We start from the raw sequence: 20,562 nt of genomic DNA, 5'->3' as shown, positions 1-20,562 counted from the left end.
TGAACTTTTCACGCACTTTGCTCAATGTAAAGTGCTTACGTTTTACTTACTATCAGACATTCCTATCAGCTGAGAACCAAGAAAAACGTAAATTTTTCGTGTTTCCCATAAGAAGGCGGCCAATTTGAGTTCACGCTTTTACGAAATCATGAAACCTTACAGCATAAACGTACGTGGTTCATGAAGGCGGTATGTCGGCGAACTTTTTGACGGGTTATGTGGCTAACTTCTGTGCTTTCGATTTTAAACAATAATGCGGGGAAGCACAATGAAAATGAAACATAAAGAGAAACAGCAACAGCAGCAGAAACAAAGACAACAAGAAAAACAACACAAAGGCGTTTCAAGAAACAGACAAAACGGCGAGAAAGAAGCAGAAACTTCAACATTCGCCTGACGTAAATGCTGCCACGCATTGCGTCATTGTGGGACTGATGTGGGAGTGAGAGGGGCGATACTGTGCGAGTGAGATGGCTGCACGCGTGAGAGAGAGGGAGCAGCTTTCGTTGCTACTCTCATGCGAGCATTTGTCGGCTTTTTCTGCTTATTAATGATTCGATTTTTGTTTTATATTTTGTGGTTTTGTGTGTGTGTGCGTTTGCGCCTTTGTTGATGACACACGGTTCACTTATTCAACGAGGGGTGAGAGGGGGTGAGCCAAAAAATAAAAACAAAAACAAAAAGGGGGAGAGCTTGTCTATAAATAAACCAACATTTTGGTAAACTTTACGCATTGCAAGCGCTTTCCTCTGTGATAAATTGTGCGTAATATTTGTGGGAAAAATCGGAGAAAATTTGGGAAAATCTAAATATTATGGTGACCTCAATTTTCGAGTTCACTATCTCTAACGATTGCTGATTGAATTGGCTGATGCAATTCATTGATGGCTTGCGTACAACTTTGCCATTCGGTTTTTTGTTTTTGGCTTTAATTGATTAATAGCTAAGGGTTTTTAAAGCGCTGAGTTGAAGGCAGTTCGCTGGCTTACTTTTGCATATATACTTTTGCCTCTTTGTTTTGTTTCTCAGATTTCTTGGCTCGATTTTTTTTTGCACTTGGGGGACAACCCAAGTACTTGGAACTCCGCATTTAGTCAGCGCTCGTTGAAATTGTCTTGGTTTTTTCTTTCGCTTGGTTTTGAATGGCTAAAAATGAGCAGTGACTAAGCCAATGCCAATTTAAGTGGCTTTAACCCATTGGGGCCGCTTAAAGTAGAGTTGTTGTAGTGTCTAATCATACAACAACCACTCTTTCGCTTTTCGCCTTATGAGTTGACTCACTGTGTTTTGGTTTATATGCAAATTGTGTTCCGTTTTTATTTTTACAATCGCAGTCGTTGTGACTTTCCCATAAATTCCAAAAAAATAAACAAAAATATTTTGTAATTCCTTATCAATGTGGAAAATGCTTCTTCGCTGCCTTGTTGTTTATTTGTTTACATTAAGCAACCGAACGTTCTTGTTGTTGTTGTTTGTCATGTAATTATGATAATCAAGTGCAGTAAAAACGAAAACAAAGGACTCTTGGCAACAAGAAGGGGTTTTGGGGATTGCCATACGTTCTCATACATATTATGGTGTGAGGTTTTTTTAGAGTGGATTGGATTGCCGCTTATCATCGCAAGTTAATCTCCTCTCCCAGTTCACAATCACATATTCATATATACACGATCGTGTACTTATATATGTTCTATATGCACACTTAAATGCGACGGGGGCCATATAGATAGGCGATACATGATCCGAGGTGCTTCAATATAACCCCCGCTCTCTTCCCCGTTCCCAATTAACAGAGAAAAGTACTTAGCACACACGCACACACATGGCCAAAGTTCACTTTCGGCTAAGCGTTTTATATTATTTTTGATTAATTAGGCAATTTGCTAGAACCGTTGTTGTTGTTTGTTGTTGCCACTTTTTATTTGCTGATAAGATTGGGCCATGAAATGCGACGTGCACGTGCGGTTTTGGAGCAAGTGGAGTCCCTCCTGCTTCCGCCCACCAGAAGCTAAAATCCACTCCAGATTCGGTGCTTTGGTTTTGGCGACAACTTGACATTCAGCCATTCAGACCGCCGGTTTTTGTTGGCCATATTGAGTGCATGGTTAAGGACTGAAAGTGAATTTCAATTTTAAGTAGCAGTGGGATTTGAAGTGGATGACTGACACGAATTGCGTTATTATTCGATTGGTCATACATACGAGAGTACATAGTTTCATGGAATAGCGGTTCGCTGGCACTGGCTGGTAGTTTTGCAACATAATCTGGGCTCCTCATTTCCTCGAACATATATACTATGTATGTATACCGTTTCTAGTAACCGATACTACATATATACTCTCGTTTTGTACCAGGGTTCTTTGTAAGAAGTGCCCTCGTTTGTATTTTCTTGCCTTTGGTTATATTTGTGTTTCCATTGTTTCCATTTTCCGCTTATCTCTTGCTGCAACTATTGATTTTGAGCTAAAATAACTAATCAATTGATAATAGGTTGCTTTTAATGTACAACTACAACATGCATATATATTCAGTGTTTTTCTCCAAGTTTCTTCGTTGCCATGTTATCACTTTGTTGTCATATAAGTGGGTTAAATAATTATCATATAATTGCCGTTCTAATGATACGAGCAAACGCATACGCCGCTGCCTAATCAACCAATATTGATTGTTTCAATTATACATGCATTTATTTACATATAGGGATTTCTGAAAATATATTGCATATATATTTATTTACATGTTTTCTTTGCGACGAGAATTAAGCTATTATTACCACAAATTATCGCATTTCGAGAAGCCAGTTTGTTTGGACGTTGAGCTTGTTGTTTCGGTTTCTACCAGTTTTGGGTTGTTCTTGCTGATATTTGAACTAGATATACATAGATAGGTGAGGTGTGGGTGGGAATTGGTAATTGGGTGGCGGTTGCCACCAGGGTTGGGCATTCACTAATCGCGTGTTGGCTTTGGCACCTTTCCCCCCTTCTTCTCCTTCACCTCTCCTCCTTTGTGTTGTGCGCTTCCTTTTCCTCCAATTTTCCAGAGCTTGCTCGTCTTTTTACCATTTTGACGGCTTTGTGTTGCTGGCTTTGTGCGCCATAATTTTCCTTGTGCATGAAATGTCCCATTGTCTTTTGCTTGTCGTTTTCCCTTTTCCCATGCAAATAGTAACAACAATTCTTGAGGGTTTTTCTAGAAAGTAATTTGTGCTTGAAATGTGTACCAATACGATACAAGATTTGTAATTGGGGGAAAAATCTTTTTTGTTCCACTCTGAACTCCCACTTCCGGTTGCAACCAGTTTACGTTTGTTTATCGTTATCGCTGTAATCGGCGTTCGCCACCATTGCTATCGAAGTCATATGCCTTTAAGATGTTTATCGACGTCGGTGTGATGCGATGTGCAGTCTGTCATGGGTTAATTGCCTGGTCGGCTCTAATTATTGATTGCCGACTCGGTCATTAGCAGCTGGCGAAGGAAGTCAACGATAGCGATAGCCATGCTCAAGCTTCTTTTTTTCTTTTTCGGTCTACATACATATAAGTATACATATGTGGGTATGTATGAATACTTTACCACCCCCTGCGCAGTAGGGAGCGGGCTTTTGTGTATCAGCCCAGTGCCTCCCACTTTTAGTTAGTTCTTTGTTGACTGTTGGTTTTCTCGAGGCTTTGGCAAATATGTACTACAAGTATATGCGCAAAATTTCCTGTGGCGCTTTGCTCTTCAATCCGCCTCATTTAATGATATTCTCGTCTTAGTTCTTTCCCAAATGAAATGCAAATGTTTTGCTATTTGCTATTTTCTATTTTCTTTCCACCTATTTCATCTTTTGTTCTGTTTTATGCTGTTCTATGCGCTCGTCGATGCGAACTTTCACTTTCGCGCGGTTGCTGAGGTGGCCAACAGATGGTGTTGGCGTGCAAGCAAAAGGCGTTGTTGAAACAGTGGAATCGGAACGCATTCGATGTATTTTTGGTTCTCCCTGCTTTTTTTTTTCTTTTGCTAATTATTTGTTGCTTATTTATATTTTACTTTCGAATTCGAATGCCGCCTTAACAGTATTTTTAGTTGCGATTCAGTTCGATAGCCTAGACCTCAAAAAGGGGCACGGTACATATGGTAAATGGTAGAAAATATGTTTTGGTTTGACATTTTTCCCGCATTCGCAATCAATATAGTTCCCAGCCGGTATAAATAGCCCGTAAAAGCATGTCTTGGGGCAATTACCACTGTTAATAATACCAACCACGGCAAATGCCAGAGCGCATTATCGACATGCAAGTTCAAGACCAAGTAAACAAGAACCACAGCCGCTAGGCTCACACGCCCCCCCACAGGCCCCTCATAAGCCCAAGACCCACCAGCCTTTCTCTGTTAAAACCCCACTTACTTAAGCCCGCGCCAACTCATTTGCTTTTTAAATGGAAGTTGATTCGAAACTGGAACCCACCGGCACGTGGCTTATATCGATTGAAATGTGAAAAAAAAGCAGTATTGTCCTGTGTGGTTCATTTCAAACGTGATACTCAAAGCCACTTCCGATTGGCTGCTCTTTTCTCGAAAGTAGATTTTAATGTATTAATATCCCTTTCATAAAAACTATACAGCCTACAGCGGAAACTTGTTTAGTTTTTACTTAACGTTACGTACAATTAACATAATAATAGCCAGGTGTGCATTAGAAAAGCAACCAATTTGTTATTATTTATTACACAAAATTATTGCATTATTAGTGCAAGAGGTGAATGGGTTTACGGAAGAAAGTTCGCGAACAATGTTAGGTATAGTCCGACTTATATGATATTTAACAAAGTTGAATAGTAACAATAAAGTATTTGAAAGTTGAGCTCCGTTCTTTTTCCTTCTTCTACGAATGCATTATACAGGGATTTTTTTTTACGTTCTGATACATTGAACACCCTGTAGGGACTGCGTCACCCTGTAGGTAGCTTTGTTCATCCCCCAACTAGCAGGGTTTCGTGTTTCTGTTTCTTTATTATTAGTTTCCGTTTCGTGTTGTTTTTGTGCCATGGCATGACCTAACCAACTAAACCAACAAACTGACCTGAGCACCCTTCACTACTCCCCGTACCGCCCACTTTCCCTTCCACCTCCCCGACTCCCGCCCCTTGTTGGACACTTGTCATCGTCTGCAAAACCGCTTTCAACCTGAAACCAACCCGTTCACCGTTTAGCGGAATTGGACTTACGGACGGAGACTCGTGCAATAATTGTGTTGCCTCTTTGATGGGGTTTGTCTTTGGTCTATTGCGCACTGTGTGTTGACCATTGTTGATTTTTTTTTTTTTTTTTTTTTTGTTAATGTTTGTTAATGTTTACCTTTTATACGTTTGCCATTGTTCCGTTCCCTGTGTAGTAGTTTTCTTGGCAAAAGACCCAATCGCATTTAAATACGACTTGCTGACTCTCCACTTATTCGCAGAATTGCGTCGATGTTCCTTATCCTCGAATCACTTTTAACTTTTGCTTTAACTTTAACTTTATAGCACCATTATTCAGAGTCGCCATCAATAGATGCGATCTAGATGGTACGACACCAATTGACATATATACATTTATATACTCAATTTTTCTATAAAGTATTTGCATTCAACTGATATTCCTTCCATAATTTCCGTTTTTGATAATGCTCATTGCAGTGCTTTTGCTAGCACATCGTTCCAGATGCCGTTAAGCTGTTGCTTAATTTATAATTCATTCTTGTTTAATTTAACACCTCCGTACTTCAGGTCTCCTGATAAATATGGGCAGTTGTAAATTAATGGGCTCGGCAACAAGAGCAATGCCTACCCACCCATAGGCATGCATAGGTAAATAAAATAAAAACAAAAAAACCCCTGTATTTTATTGTTGTTTCTTATTTTGGCTTTTAGTGTAGTATTTTTAATGCTGATAAATGGCAGTTTAAAGTAGTGATAAGATAAAGGCTTCACGGCGGCAAGAAGAGTAAGGGAAGAAGCAGATGCCAGAAGCTTATCATTTTCGGTTGGTGCCATCTCTTTCGCGCCCCCCAGAATTGCATCTGCGTGTTTCATTCCATTGTGTCCCGGTCTCAGGCAGGTGTTTCGCTGCCAAATGTTGCACATTTGACCGATGAAAGTTTGCTCGCCATCTCGCTCTGCATCCGTTTGCCCCGCTCATTGTTCTGTTCTCTCCGTCTCCCTTTCTCTTTCTGGTCGTTGCGTTGTGTTCCATTGCCACTCGTTCCTCCGTCCATCACATACTCGTATGTGTGTTGGCTTGTCGTGCGTCAGCGATAATAATTTGGAATTTGAGTTGTCGTTTTCGCTCTTTCTCCTTCTCTTTCTCTCTGCGTTTCTGTTTCTGTTTCTCGGTTTCGTTTGAGCTTCTCGAGTTCTCAGTTCATTCGCGACCTTAAAGGCGGCCGCACATGTTGCACGCTAAGAAAAACGGACCAGAACAGAACTGAACAGAACAGAACGAAACAGAACAGACCACACAAATAAATAACCCAAATAGACAGTAAAATATTGCAAATCACAAAGATCTCCCATTTCTGTTTTTTTTTTTTTTTTTTCTTGTTTTTCGTGTGAGTGTGTTTAAATTTGAATACTTTTTGTTTGGCTTTTCTCTATATTCCTGACGGATTTAACAAACCGCACTGCTGGTCTAAATTTAGCCAGAAAGTTAAAATAGAACAAATTGGTGTTTGAAAATGCAGCAAAAACAGCAAAAGTTCGTGTAACGAAATCGAAAACAACCACTAATTTGTTTACCCGATTTGAATATAATATTAGGCAATGTGACTGTGAAGCGCCAACACTAAACCAAAAAAAAAAACAAAAAATAAAAGATACTTAAATAAAAAAGTGATTTAAAGTACCATCATACTAAAAAACTGTGCCGCTTAAGACGCTTGATAAGTTTTAAAGAACCGAAAGGGAAATACTCTAACGCCTAGAGTATTTAACAGACCATTGAAAACCTGATGGCAACAACAACAACCACGCAGGCAGCAGGAGCTGCACCAGCTCTCAACCTATTGCCCGCCAGCAATGATAACACAAATAATACACTGATCAACAGCAACAATAATAATAATAATAATAATAGTAACAGTAATAATAACAACAACGTGACAAGCCAGCCGATTAAAATACCGCTGACCGAGCGCTTCTCATCGCAAACATCAACGGGCTCGGCGGACAGCGGCGTAATTGTTTCCAGTGCATCGCAGCAGCAACTGCAGTTGCCGCCACCGCGCAGTAGCAGTGGCTCGCTGAGCCTGCCGCAGGCGCCACCTGGCGGCAAGTGGCGGCAGAAGCAGCAGCGCCAGCAGCTGCTGCTCAGCCAGGACAGCGGCATCGAAAATGGTGTCACCACCAACACCAGCACCACCACCACCTCCTCCCGTCAATCGAAAGCCAAAGCCAAAGCCAAGGACATCCAGGGCGTGGGAAAATCCAATCACAATGCCACAAGCTCGAACGAGTGCGGCGCCCAGTCGAACAGCAGCAGCGAGAGCCTGGGCAGCAACTGCTCCGAGGCCCAGGATCAGCAGCGAGTAAGGGCCTCCTCCGCCCTGGAGCTCAGCAGCAGCGGCAGCGTGGACACGCCCGTCATGGTGGGCGGTGTGGGCAGTGTGGGCAACAGCATCTTGCGCAGCCGCATTAAGTACAAGAGTACGAACAGCACCGGAACCCAGGGATTCGATGTGGAGGACCGCATCGATGAGGTGGATATCTGTGATGACGACGTCGACTGCGATGATCGCGGATCGGAGATCGAGGAGGAGGAGGAGGACGAGGAGGACGATGGCGTCAATGTGGACGACGATGTCGAGGAGGCCGACAACCAGTCGGATAATCAGTCGGGTATTATAATCAACCTCAAGAGCAAAACCGAACAAGAGGCGGCCCACGACGACGACGAGGTGGATGCCAAGCCGAAAAACCGACTTCTGCCACCGGATCAGGCGGAACTCACAGTGGCGGCGGCAATGGCCCGTCGCCGGGATGCCAAGAGCCTGGCCACCGATGGCCACATCTATTTCCCGCTGCTTAAGATCAGCGAGGATCCGCACATTGATGCGAAGCTGATCAATCGCAAGGATGGCCTCCAGGACACCATGTATTATTTGGACGAGTTCGGCAGTCCCAAGTTGCGGGAGAAGTTCGCCCGCAAGCAGAAGCAACTGCTTGCCAAGCAGCAGAAGCAGATGATGAAGCGGGAGCGAAGGAGCGAGGAGCAGCGCAAGAAGCGAAACACCACTGTGGCATCCAACTTGGCGGCCAGCGGAGCGGTGGTGGACGACACCAAAGATGATTACAAACAACAACAACAACCACTCTGTGATACTAGCTCTAGGTGCAAACCTAACTCGGTACCCAATCCCCCCCATCCCCCCAGCCATCCGAATCACAACCCTCACAGCCATCTCGTTGTGCCTGTGGATGAGGACGTGGATGTGGACGTGCATGTGGCTGCCGCCAGCGACGTGGACAGCGGTGCCGTCAAGATGCGCCGTCACAGCCACGACAACCACTACGACCGAATCCCCCGGAGCAATGCTACCACCATCACCACCCGCCCTGCAATCGATCACCAGTCGCAGAACATCGAGGACGTCGAGCAAGGAGCCGAGCCCCATATCGATGGCGAAGTGGATCCGGATCCGGAGCTGGATGCGGATGCGGACAGCGATGGGAGCGGCGAGAACGTTAAGACTGCCAAATTGGCCAGAACACAGTCCTGCGTCAGTTGGACCAAAGTGGTGCAAAAGTTCAAGAATATACTAGGTAAAATCTGCTGCCCAGCTTAGACTTAAACTTCAACTTAAACTTAAGTTAAGCGGGGAAGCTAAGTAAGATAGTAATTAGTATAGACTATAACCTATAGCATATAGACTTCAAAGCTGCGCAGACTTCGCTCTCTGATAATATAGATTTTCTTCAATGGCTAGATAGATAGATACTTTTTCGGAGCTTTTCCATTCTTATCAATTGCTTTAAACTGTGATTTCTAAAGTCTTTCATTTCCTTTCTTCCATTTGTAGGTAAGTGTCGATTGAATGGAAACACAAATTCCTCATAACTCCTGAGGGTTATCGTATCGGGTGAGATTGTTCTATGTACACACACACACACATTTATACACATCTATACACACATAGATAAGTATTTTTATATGGGGATACGCGCGGTACGTTTATGGGTACGGAAAATTTTCGGAGATTTAATGTAAAGTGATAAAGGTCTGGCTGCCATTCTCTGCTATTAGTCAAGGCAAGAAATGATGCATAATACATCTTGCGTTGTGATATATGTATGTATAAACTTTTGATCTTCTCTAAGGGAAGTGGGAAGTTGGGTCAATAACCCACCCCAGTGAGTGCATATTTCCATTTCCATTTTTCCGATAGCTTTGTGTCAAGCCTTTTTGCTCTGCTGAGATAAACAAGGGGATAAACAACGAGCCTATATGGGGGGATCGCATTCTCCCCTTTATTGCCATGCAAAACATACTCGTACATATCAAATATATATGTAAAATGTGATCTTGGCTTTATTGTGGAAAAAACAGTCGGCAGTCGACAGTTGAGAGTCGAGAGTCGACAGGCGGCCGATAAGCCGAAGCGGAGTATGGAATATTCTCGCCCAGCTCTACAACAGGTCATTTCTCAGTTGTTGCATTTCATTTGTTTCGCTGATAAGGAAATCCGACGAGGAGCTCTGATTTACGCCAGCTGATGTTGATTTCTTCGCTCGCCTACTCACTTACACAGTATACTTTATGACTGGCAAACTTTGGATTAATGTATTGTTATAGTCGACAGTCATACTAACTGAATAAGTGCGCACAAAGTGACCGACGAGTTTTCGGCATGCATTATGACAAAGATTATTGAATAACTTTTCCGACGTGATCTAGTTACCACCCACCCACCTGTGTCATTCGATAAGATGCCTTTGTAGTTTGTTGTCTCCAGATCCCACTACCACCCAAATGGGCGTTTTAGGTATATACGAATATGTATAAACTGGTTGGCAGTTGCATCATTTTGGAATCTTGGCTCGTGAACTTAGCGAAGCGTTAACGCTGCGGTGCGAAAAGTGGCAATCCGCCCTTTACGACTTACGATCTACGACTTACACCGCCTGGAATGGATGGCACTGTGTCACAGCGTGCTTGTCACCTACGTATCACCAGCGTATCATCAACATCCCAAGTCGGCGACTCAGTTTCCATCCGGCAAGTTGTGGAAGTGATTTGCAGATGCTGACTGATAGGAGGATGAAAGACAGAACTCAGTGCTAGCAGTAACCAACCAGAACTTGGTTACTCCGCCCAATTACGCCCAATTTCTCGCCGTGTTGAGGTTAGTTCAAATCTAAGGCAGCCTGCATGATCAGAGATCAGCAGTAAAGAGATCAAGAAGCACGCGGCTATAGTGCTTACAGCGCAGATTATATATAGCCATATTTATATACATATATGTATATATGAACCCCCGACTGTCGCAGAGGGGGGAAGTGGGAGGTGGGAGGAATTGGGGATTCGGGAGCAGAGATTACGCCGTGTTAGTAGCTGTTGTTTTTGTTTTTTGTATTTTGTTAACGCTCGACAATCACGCGCTCGTTTCATAAAACGGATGACAGGGCGAAAAAAACTTTTCCAAAAATATCAAAGCCCAACAAAACATGCATATATTGAGCAGCTTGTGAAATGTATTTATACTTATATGCCAGCAAAGACGAGTCGAGTCGCGTATTATGTACAAGTCTAAATACATTCGTATATTCACTAAATCTGTGACCAAACGGAGGCGTGTCTCTGTTTCGTCGTCTTGTCGATGTTTTCTGTTTTTTAGTACGCCCTCTCACCTCATTTCCTTTCTACCCTGCCCTGCCTCACTTTCGATTTGGACTTTTAAATGGGGGAAAAATATGTTTTTGTTACTCACTAGTACTAGTAGCTAGTACCATTTGCTACTCAGATGATTATAAATTTAGTGAAGAGCTAAAAAGCCGTGCAACCTGTTGCTTTTGGATATTAGTTGTTTTCAAGATCGCAGTTGCAGCTTCGTTGTTTGTTCCACATTGATTATGGATCTGATTAGGAATGACAACAATACTGCAATTTGTGTATTTGCATTTGCACTGAGGGCGATGCAACAACTGATTAATGTTGCTATTTTCATCAGTCGGTTACAGCGATGGAAATGTTTTATTTAGCATTTGTCCAGCTGTTTTCCATTGCCGTTTTCCATTCGCGCCTGCTTTTATTTTAATTTGCTTTATTTTATTTTATGTTATGTCAACTCGCATTCAATACTTGTTTGATCAGCTGCGAAAAGAGCATGTTCAATAGGTTCTAGATGCCAGATAACAGATAACCAGATACCCAGATAACCAGATAACCAGATAACCAGATACTAGTAGTTCTCTTTAGAATGCACCTCGCGACTTATTGATTTCTCTTCGGCTAAATGGCTTCCTTGTTTTTGTTTTGTATATTTGCACTTTGAGGTCTTCTAACGATTGCTTCGTTGATGGGCGGTATTTGGGTATTTGGGCTTCACATGGATATGGGAATACAAAAGATACAAAGTATACAAAAGAGAAAAGTGTTGCCCGATTTCATTTTCTAGCTGGCATTCAAAAGTATGCAATGGAAAGCAGCAGCACATGCAGCAAAGACGATGCGATAAAAGAGGAGAACCCCTTTTGCTGATAATGATGCAGATGCAGGTGACAGTGGCTGGGGTGGATTCATTTCAATAAGGTTGCCAAATGCTGCAGATTGTGGGGCATCTCGTGATCTCCGCCCGCGTGGTGTCGTCATCTGGCCATCCCTCTTGCTCTGCCACGCTTATCGATCTTCTATCGATCTGCCCTCTCGTTTGCCCAAAAACCGTGATCGACAGATTGCTTTCGCAGCCAATAAAATAAAATCAATTCAATTTAATTAAATGAAGTCTATATGCAAACTAGTCTTTAGTAGTATACACTGCTGCATATGCATTAGCGCCCCGAGAAAAATGGCATCGATAGAGTAGAGTATATTTTTTAATTGTCAGCAACGGCAAAGGCAAGGTGAAGATTGCGAGTCCCATATATAAAAACAAAACTACTCTAAGCTATAAAAACATAAGCTGCTCACTGGGGCTATATACGTATATACGTTTACCCTTCACGTTCCAGTCTGCGCTGAATCTTAAAAGGCTTTTATTATGCCCTAAATGGAGTGGGGAAATCCAAAGGATTATCGCTCTACATCATTTAAGTAACACTTTTTGGGTTTTTCCAATGGTTTCCTTGAAATTCAAACGCTTAAGGTGGGCGGGTATATAATTTAGATGGGATTTTTGGGGCGTGGTTCAGCGGAACCTAAAGTTGAATTCGTTTTTGGCACGAAATCGTCGTGTTCAACTGAGGCGATGACTCCACACACACAGATATCCAATGATGGGGGTGCAAAATGCCAGTTTTCGGGGTAGATCCCGACTACTGTTTCGCGGTAACGCTTTCCATTTTCAATTTATTGCTCCATCCGTCTGCGTTCGTCTTCGCCCCACTTGCTGTCCCTCTGACCCTCTACCCCTCTGCTTGCCCCCGCTTCACGTGGCACTGCGTCATGGCATTTTGCATGCCACCTCGCCGCCCACGCCCCCTTTTTTTTTTTTGCGGCTGAGTGGTGCCAAATGCTTGTATATCGATTAGTTGCCGTCGTCGGTCGGTGGCGGCACAACAAATTGCCTTGCCACTCGGGCAGCTCCAAGTGTTCCACCAGCTGCAGCTCCCACCCCTTTGCTCCACCTTTCCACCATGTCGATATAGTTTTTCAATGTTTGGCTAGGCGGAGGTGTGTGTGTTTGTGTTTTGCCTATTGATAATTTGATTGATTTGGTCGCGCAGGTCGCAGTCCTGCGGAAACTCAATTGATTAATGTGAGAATGGCGGCGGAGGAACTGAACAGAAATGATTTACAATTGATGAATCGATCAAATCGATAAGTACACATGATGGTACACACACTGGGTATGTCGGAAAAGTTCCAAATTAAAATAAACCCATTGATTTCTTTGTGGATCCTTTTGATACTTTCGAAAGTGTGATACTATCAAATATTTCATTATCAATTGCCAAATTGCAAGTCTAGACTAGTGCGGAATTAATAAAGCTTTCTAACTTTGAGCACTTGCTAACATTTAAACATTTGAACATTTCGCATTTGATCTTATCTCTCCTCTGTGGCAGATGCAGATTCAGATGCAATGAGAAACAATGTCAATGCTATTGGGGCTTTAATTTTCGTCGCATTTGTGCTTCTAATTGATTCATTAAAATGAAATAAATTTGATTTGCACTTGCATTTGCATGTGCTGCGTGTATCCTTTGATTGCTCTTCTCCGTCGTCCATTCTCTTCGAATTCTTCTGGCGAATCTTCGTTCTTCGTTCACCGCTCCTCCTCATTCTTCTCCGTCGCATTGAACTGTCAGTTGTCTGTCGTCCGAAAGGGGGGGCGGGGGCCATAAGGGGGCGTGGCTGTCGCATGCTTGACCACGCTTGGCTGCCACTGTCTTTCTTCTGTCCGACTGTCTTCTGTCGTTCTTCAGTCTTCAGTCTGCTGGGTCTTCTGGGGGTTTGCAGTGCACTTTCTTCACTTCTTTGGCCTTATCGCAATTTTGCCTCAATTAAAATTGTGCCCAAACCGCAGCAAATGGTACGCAATAATTATGGGGATGATGATTAGTAGGCTTTTATGTTTTCAAGCGCGTTTTAAACGATCGAAGAATTGGTGGACAGTGGACCGCATTCGTGTGGATCGCATTTGGAACCAAACCGACCGATAATCGCCCTTCGTGTGCCATTCGCGACTTGCAATCTCTTCTGCTTCTCGGCTACTCTGCATCTCTGGGTCTCTCAGCTGTCGCGATCATCGTGTTCGTCGTGTTGTCCTCTGCCTGCTTCCATTTCTTGTCGCCAATTGTGCAGCGGTTGCTCAAGCGATCGGATCGTTGGATCGTCGAAAGCGGAACGGATCGGATCGGAAAAGCACTCCTCTTTCTACTTCTCCTTTTCCTTTTCCTCAAAAAAAACCAAGAAAAAAAACATCCGAAAAATCGAAGATCGTACTATTTCGGTTCGCAATCTTATTTTTTACTGTGATATGCGACTTTGTTGTCGTTGTTCGTTCGGTGGTGCCGCGTGTTTGCATTTTTGCTATTTGAAGATCGATCGATCGATCGATTGATCTGCACACAAAGCGAACGAAACGTCAAGTGACCGAAAATAAAACTAGGCCAAAGCCTGCCCCACACCGCCGTACACAGAGAGAAATTGCATTTGTCAGTTTGTATGGAGTGCAGCACATTCAAAAGCCTATTTTTGTCCATTCGAAACTGGACCATTGGACACGTTAAATTATTATCCATTTCAAAATCACAATCACTTGGTTAAGATACATTTTGTATCTGCATAAGAAATTGCTCTCAGGAGTGAACTTGCGTAATAAGTAGGAATTGAAGCAATTGCTTGCGTATATACACTTCGTATATTCTCCAAGAAATGTTGCCTACACTTTAATAAATCAATCGGCCAGCTTCTAGAACTTTGTGGTTTAAAAGAAGTTTAAAACTTGGCTATAACTTGTTCAAATTAATACTTTGTCCCAAAATGAGTTTCGAAAATAGGCCTGAAATAATAATGTAGATGCCAGTTTCGCGCAAGCTCTGATTTTATATAAATACGTGTATATTTTTTTTTTGCGTGTAAGGCATCACTAGAGCGCTATACCCACACCACCACCACCACTGACACGGTGGTTTAGTGCTTTAGTGGTTCAGTCGTCCGTAGTTCAGTGGTTCAGTAAACCAGCGGTGCCCAGTACTCCACGCTCAAGGTGGATAAGTCACAGGTGGTGCCCGTGGCGGTGCCGCGTGGTGTCCGCAAGGTAGTGCGAGTGGTGCGCAAGAAGAAGCTGCCACCCAGCAGTGGGTCTGTGAACGAGGCCAGCGAATCGGATGGAGCTGGCTCTGGCACCACCACCTCCGGCAGGCAGAACTCCATTGACGCCACCAAACCGCCCGCCAAGGTCATCAAGAATAAACGGGGCTCCTTTGGCGGTGGCGGTGGTGGTGCTGCGCCACCCATCCCGTTGGCGACCAAAAAAAAGAACAAACGTCGATCCTCCAGCGAAGAAGAGGAGGAGGAGAGCACCTGCAACGAAAGCCCCACCGAATCCGATACGGAATCCGGTTCGGGCAGCTCCTCCAGTGCTGGCAGCGAATCAGAGTCGGACAGCGAGACCAGCAGCAGCAGCACCTCCACCTCCGAGTCCTCCCATGCGGGTCGCAAGTCGAAGGCCAATGGCAAACACAAACCGCTCTCGGCAGCGGCCAAGGCGGCCCAGTCCGCCTGCTCGTCGTCCTTGGTGGTGGCCGCCGCTCTGAAGAAGAGCAAACCACCGAACCGGAGCGGCAGTGGGGCCAGCATCGCCAGTGCCGGCGGCGGCGGCGGAGGAGGAGCAGGAAAGCAGTACAAGGACCCAAGTACAGAGATAGCACCTAGACGAACAGCACCCTAGTATTCCCAGATCCCCAAATGTGATCCACACGTTGTATTAACTAACATACACGACAGAAAGCAAGGAGCGGAATGTAGTTAGGCAGATAGAACGATAGTATTTAGAAGCCCACAGGTACAAACCCCTTAAGTTGTGTGACCCCCAAAATCGAGAGTGATTCGAGGGGCAGTAGCAGCTGCCCCATCATCATCATCATGAACATGGCATCGGCATCTTTGGCGCCAATGCCAAAATTAATTAGCAACGAAAATGCAAAGGGTTCGCTTGGATATTGCAGGGAAAAATCAGACTCAGCATAATAATAATAATAATAATGGTTCTTAGCACTTCTTTTAGTTGCTATCTAGTATGCTAAATGTTTTTAGTAGAGATGCAGGGGTGACATTATTTTAATCTTCATATTCTTTGACTTTCAATTCTGAAAAAAACATTAATTTGCAACTCGTACAGCGGACTACACTGTGCACATCTTTTTATCTCTGTTTCTTGTACTTCCAAATCCAATTGTCTGACCTGCCCCATCAACACTTTACCACAAACCCTTCTGTCTGTGCCTCCAATGCGTGTTTGTTTAGTTGAGCTCCACCTTCACCTTCTCCCGAGAGATGACTCTTTCCTCCCAACCCCTGGTTGTTCCGCTGTTTTCGTTTCGAGATGATCCCTGATCAGAGATTATGAGTGATCGATCCGATATGCTGACAATATCTTGTGTGATTCGTGTCCGATTTGTGTGCAGGCATGAAACAACTGATCGGCAAGCTGAACGACCTGTGGCCCGAGCACAGTGTTGCACTGTCCATTCCAAAGGAGGTCGATAGGAGCAAGGAGAAGCTGGAGGGCGCCTGGGAGACGACAGGTGTATAAACCATCTATATTTACTTCAAATATATATAAATATTCTGTGTGTGTGTGTGCTTAGAATAAGTTGGGTTGTATACGATGAGGGAAGCTGCTCCGTACCCAAATACATTCAGACTAACATTTCATTTGCTTGTGCCCCCGAAACAGGTCGCGATGGTTCTAAAATCACAACAGTTGTTGCAACACCCGGCCAAGGCACCGATCGCGTACAAGAGGTCTCCTATACAGACACAAAGGTCATCGGCAATGGCAGCTTCGGCGTCGTGTTCCAGGCAAAGCTTTGCGATACCGGCGAACTGGTGGCAATCAAAAAAGTTTTACAAGACAGACGATTTAAGGTAAGCACCCACCACGAATATCTATCTATTGAATTGATTCAGGACTAACAATGCCATTTCTTTCTTTTCACAGAATCGCGAATTGCAAATTATGCGCAAATTGGAGCATTGTAATATTGTGAAGCTTTTGTACTTTTTCTATTCGAGTGGTGAAAAGGTAAGAACCACTGATCACTGATCAAGTAGCAACCCGTTTTTGTGGGGGAGTTGGACTGCTGAAGTTGCCCAGCATTGGTAATTACTTAGTACGTCTGCAGTTGCAAATCCAGCAAATCCATTCCAACCAAGAGGAATTCAGATGCAAGTGTGTATACAACTGACGCCTGCGTTTAGCTGTGTTTTGGAGCTAATTTCTTGATGGTTAAACCGTACTAAGTATTTATTTTCAGCTGATCTGAGCTTTCGCTTAGCATTTCTATCGTCAGCCTTATGAGTTGAGCAATTACCGAATTGAAACGAATCTCTTTCACTTGCATATCGAAACTGATACTGAACCCGAAACCGAATCCGAATCCAAATCCGATATCGAAACTGAATCTGAATCCGAATCTGAAATCGAAATCGGTCACTAGCTGGCCGAGTTCCCCATCGATTTGGGCATATTCGCGAGTGTGCTGAAGCCGCAGGTATCCCAGATCTCAAAGTTCTACGTTCTCAAAGTTCTCAGTTCTCCAGCTCAGCTCAGATCATTCAGCGACTTGCTCTCACTCGATTCTCGATCTTTTTCTATCTCTCATAAACAACGAATTCGTTAACAATCCTTGCTATGTATTAGAGAAACGTATTAAAGTACAATGAAACGTACAGAAGATCACACCGCATGGTATAACCTCCTCAGTGAATCAAATCCTGCCGCTATGCTAGTTTGCTAGATTCAGAGTTAAATGTCGCCAATACGACGACCGTACAACCCCGATCAAATAAAAAACCAAAACGCATGTCGACAGCTCGCAACTGCATCGGTCAGCTCCCCTCAAAACCCAGACTTCCATACGCATCCACACATGGTTCATATACGCCTGAACCCGAACCCAAACCTAAACTTTAATAGCTCTGATATCGTTAACTAATCGTTACGTTCTCCTCCTCCAATTCGCAGCGTGATGAAGTATTTTTGAATTTAGTCCTCGAATATATACCAGAAACCGTATACAAAGTGGCTCGCCAATATGCCAAAACCAAGCAAACGATACCAATCAACTTTATTCGGGTGAGTCTGCTACACTCCACTCTTCATGCCTGTGAATTAAGCACTAACTCTATTGTCTTACTGCTCTTTTTTGATAGCTCTACATGTATCAACTGTTCAGAAGTTTGGCCTACATCCACTCGCTGGGCATTTGCCATCGTGATATCAAGCCGCAGAATCTTCTGCTCGATCCGGAGACGGCTGTGCTGAAGCTCTGTGACTTTGGCAGCGCCAAACAGCTGCTGCACGGCGAGCCGAATGTGTCGTATATCTGCTCCCGGTATTACCGCGCCCCCGAGCTCATCTTTGGCGCCATCAATTATACAACAAAGATCGGTGAGTAACACCACCACACTTTAATCGCATTTAGTGCATTACATGTAATCAAATCGCTGCTGCGCCTTTTCAGATGTGTGGAGTGCCGGTTGCGTTTTGGCCGAGTTACTGCTGGGCCAGCCCATCTTCCCTGGCGATTCCGGTGTGGATCAGCTCGTCGAGGTCATCAAGGTCCTGGGCACACCGACAAGAGAACAGATACGCGAGATGAATCCAAACTACACGGAATTCAAGTTCCCCCAGATTAAGAGTCATCCATGGCAGAAAGTAAGTGGCTAAGTGGGCCAAGTTACCAGGAATTGCATTTGCTCGATTATGATTTCCGATTTCCCCCACGCGCTTTTCACTCTTGTGACCCACTGCCCTCTTCTGCACTCTTCTCGTGGGAAAACTCCCCTAGAAAACGTGCTCTAGAACCCAAAACTCATTGTTACTTTGCCACAAGTGTTTCTAACCGAAAATTGTGTGTACATATACAAACTCGTTGCAGTCACTACTCGAACGCACCCAATTTCCAAACGCCCTAAACCAGAAACAACGATTAAGAGTAAGCCAAGAAACGCATCAAACGAAAAGTGTTAAGCAAAATGACCCACAACCAAATTAAATAAGCACAATGCAATGACACTTGCAGCCACATTTGCTCTACAAATCATGCAGGGGTTTAAATGGTTAATGGTTGAATGCATTGAAATCGAAATCGATGCCATGTCATGACTACTGCCCATTCTTGCTATACTCGTTCACCCAACTGATAAATCTGGTTTATCCAAAAGCTTTCTGGGTTTTCTCAGCTATTAACTGCAGAGCTATCAGATACAGCCGCCTCAATCAATACGCATTTCATGCTCCACTACACAGGGATGATGGGTATTGGATGATTGCTTGGGATGCACTTCCATTGGCTTTAAGATTCATGCTCAGCTTTTCGCCAGCTCTCCTCGCAGCTGTACAAAGCTGTACAAAGAAGTTATACATTGGTTTAATTGATTGATTTATTGGATTTGATTTGGAGTTGCATTTAATTGATTGTTTTTGGTTTCTTGCCCTGCCTACTGCCGACGTTTGTTTTTGAACCGTAAAAAGAATGAAGAATGATCGGTTTGGTTTCGCTTTTCATATGATTTGAAATGCGAAAGAGAACGATCAAATCTGTAAATACGAACGCTTCCTCTGTGTTCTCGTTTGTGTCCTGCCCAATTCTACGATGATTGCTTCACCGCCCGTCCCTGTTGCCCAATTGCCCTGTTGCCCTGTTGCCCTGTTGCCCTGTTGACCTATTGACCAATTGTGTCCCGCCTAGTTGTTGAGTCCCGCAAGAAAGTCCGTGACCATCTTTGCATGGTGGCGATGAAAACATTATCTAACCGAATGTCAACTTCTCCCACTCGCAGGTTTTCCGTATACGCACTCCTACAGAAGCTATCAACTTGGTGTCCCTGCTGCTTGAGTACACGCCTAGTGCCCGGATCACACCGCTCAAGGCCTGTGCACATCCGTTCTTCGATGAGCTGCGCATGGAGGGCAACCACACCTTGCCCAACGGCCGCGAGATGCCGCCGCTATTCAACTTCACAGAGCATGGTAAGTGATTGCTCAGCCAGGATGCAGCCAGATTCATTTCAACACTAATGTTCCCTTCCACCCACAGAGCTCTCCATACAGCCCAGCCTAGTGCCGCAGTTGTTGCCCAAGCATCTGCAGAACGCATCCGGACCTGGCGCCAATCGATCCTCGGCGGGCGGAGCAGCCTCTGCTGCGGCCAGCGGCTCCACCAGCGTCTCGTCAACGGGCAGTGGCGCCTCGGCGGAAGGCTCCGCCCAGCCACAACAGTCGCAGGGCACAGCAGCCGCTGCGGGCTCCGGATCGGGCGGAGCAACAGCAGGCACCGGCGGAGCGAGTGCCGGCGGAGTGCCCGGTTCTGGCAACAACAGCAGCAGCGGCGGAGCATCCGGAGCGCCGACCGCCGTCACTGCCGGCGCCAATGCCGCCGTCGCTGGCGGTGCTGGTGGTGGTGGTGGAGCTGGCGCAGCGACCGCAGCTGCCACAGCAGCTGGCGCTATAGGCGCGACTAATGCCGGCGGCGCCAATGTAACAGGTGAGTAAGCGGTGGGCCATGCAGCTTCTCCCGCCTCCTGCTCCTTGTCACCTCCCACTCATCCACCTCCTTTCATCAATCCCACATCGTCATAACATCAGTATCGTATCGTATTCAGCTTCCTCTTTTCCGAACCAAGGTTCGATTTTAAATCCAGTTTCCGTATTT

General features: G+C 44.6%; 1 protein-coding gene across 8 annotated transcripts in view; it reads left to right on the top strand.

Annotated features, from left to right (window-relative positions):
* LOC120456663 (protein kinase shaggy) overlaps window positions 1–20,562 on the top strand; it is a 45,578-nt gene that overhangs the window by 19,022 nt on the left and 5,994 nt on the right. For 5 of the 8 annotated variants that reach the window (XM_039643601.1, XM_039643600.2, XM_044006619.1 and 2 more), the window contains 7 exons: window positions 16,581–16,771; window positions 16,845–16,928; window positions 17,871–17,981; window positions 18,059–18,296; window positions 18,370–18,563; window positions 19,691–19,880; window positions 19,948–20,394. In XM_039643601.1, the coding sequence (XP_039499535.1) occupies window positions 16,581–16,771; window positions 16,845–16,928; window positions 17,871–17,981; window positions 18,059–18,296; window positions 18,370–18,563; window positions 19,691–19,880; window positions 19,948–20,394 (1,455 nt within the window). Of the gene's footprint in view, window positions 1–6,646; window positions 8,782–16,580; window positions 16,772–16,844; window positions 16,929–17,870; window positions 17,982–18,058; window positions 18,297–18,369; window positions 18,564–19,690; window positions 19,881–19,947; window positions 20,395–20,562 lie in introns of those variants that run through there. The other 3 variants (XM_039643596.1, XM_039643597.2, XM_039643598.2) reach the window with 3 other exon arrangements.

The sequence above is a fragment of the Drosophila santomea genome, chromosome X (genome assembly GCF_016746245.2).
Source record: "Drosophila santomea strain STO CAGO 1482 chromosome X, Prin_Dsan_1.1, whole genome shotgun sequence".
NCBI classification, from domain to species: Eukaryota; Metazoa; Arthropoda; class Insecta; order Diptera; family Drosophilidae; genus Drosophila; species Drosophila santomea.
Note: the sequence above shows the minus strand (reverse complement) of the source record. Positions and strands in the feature narration are given on the sequence as shown.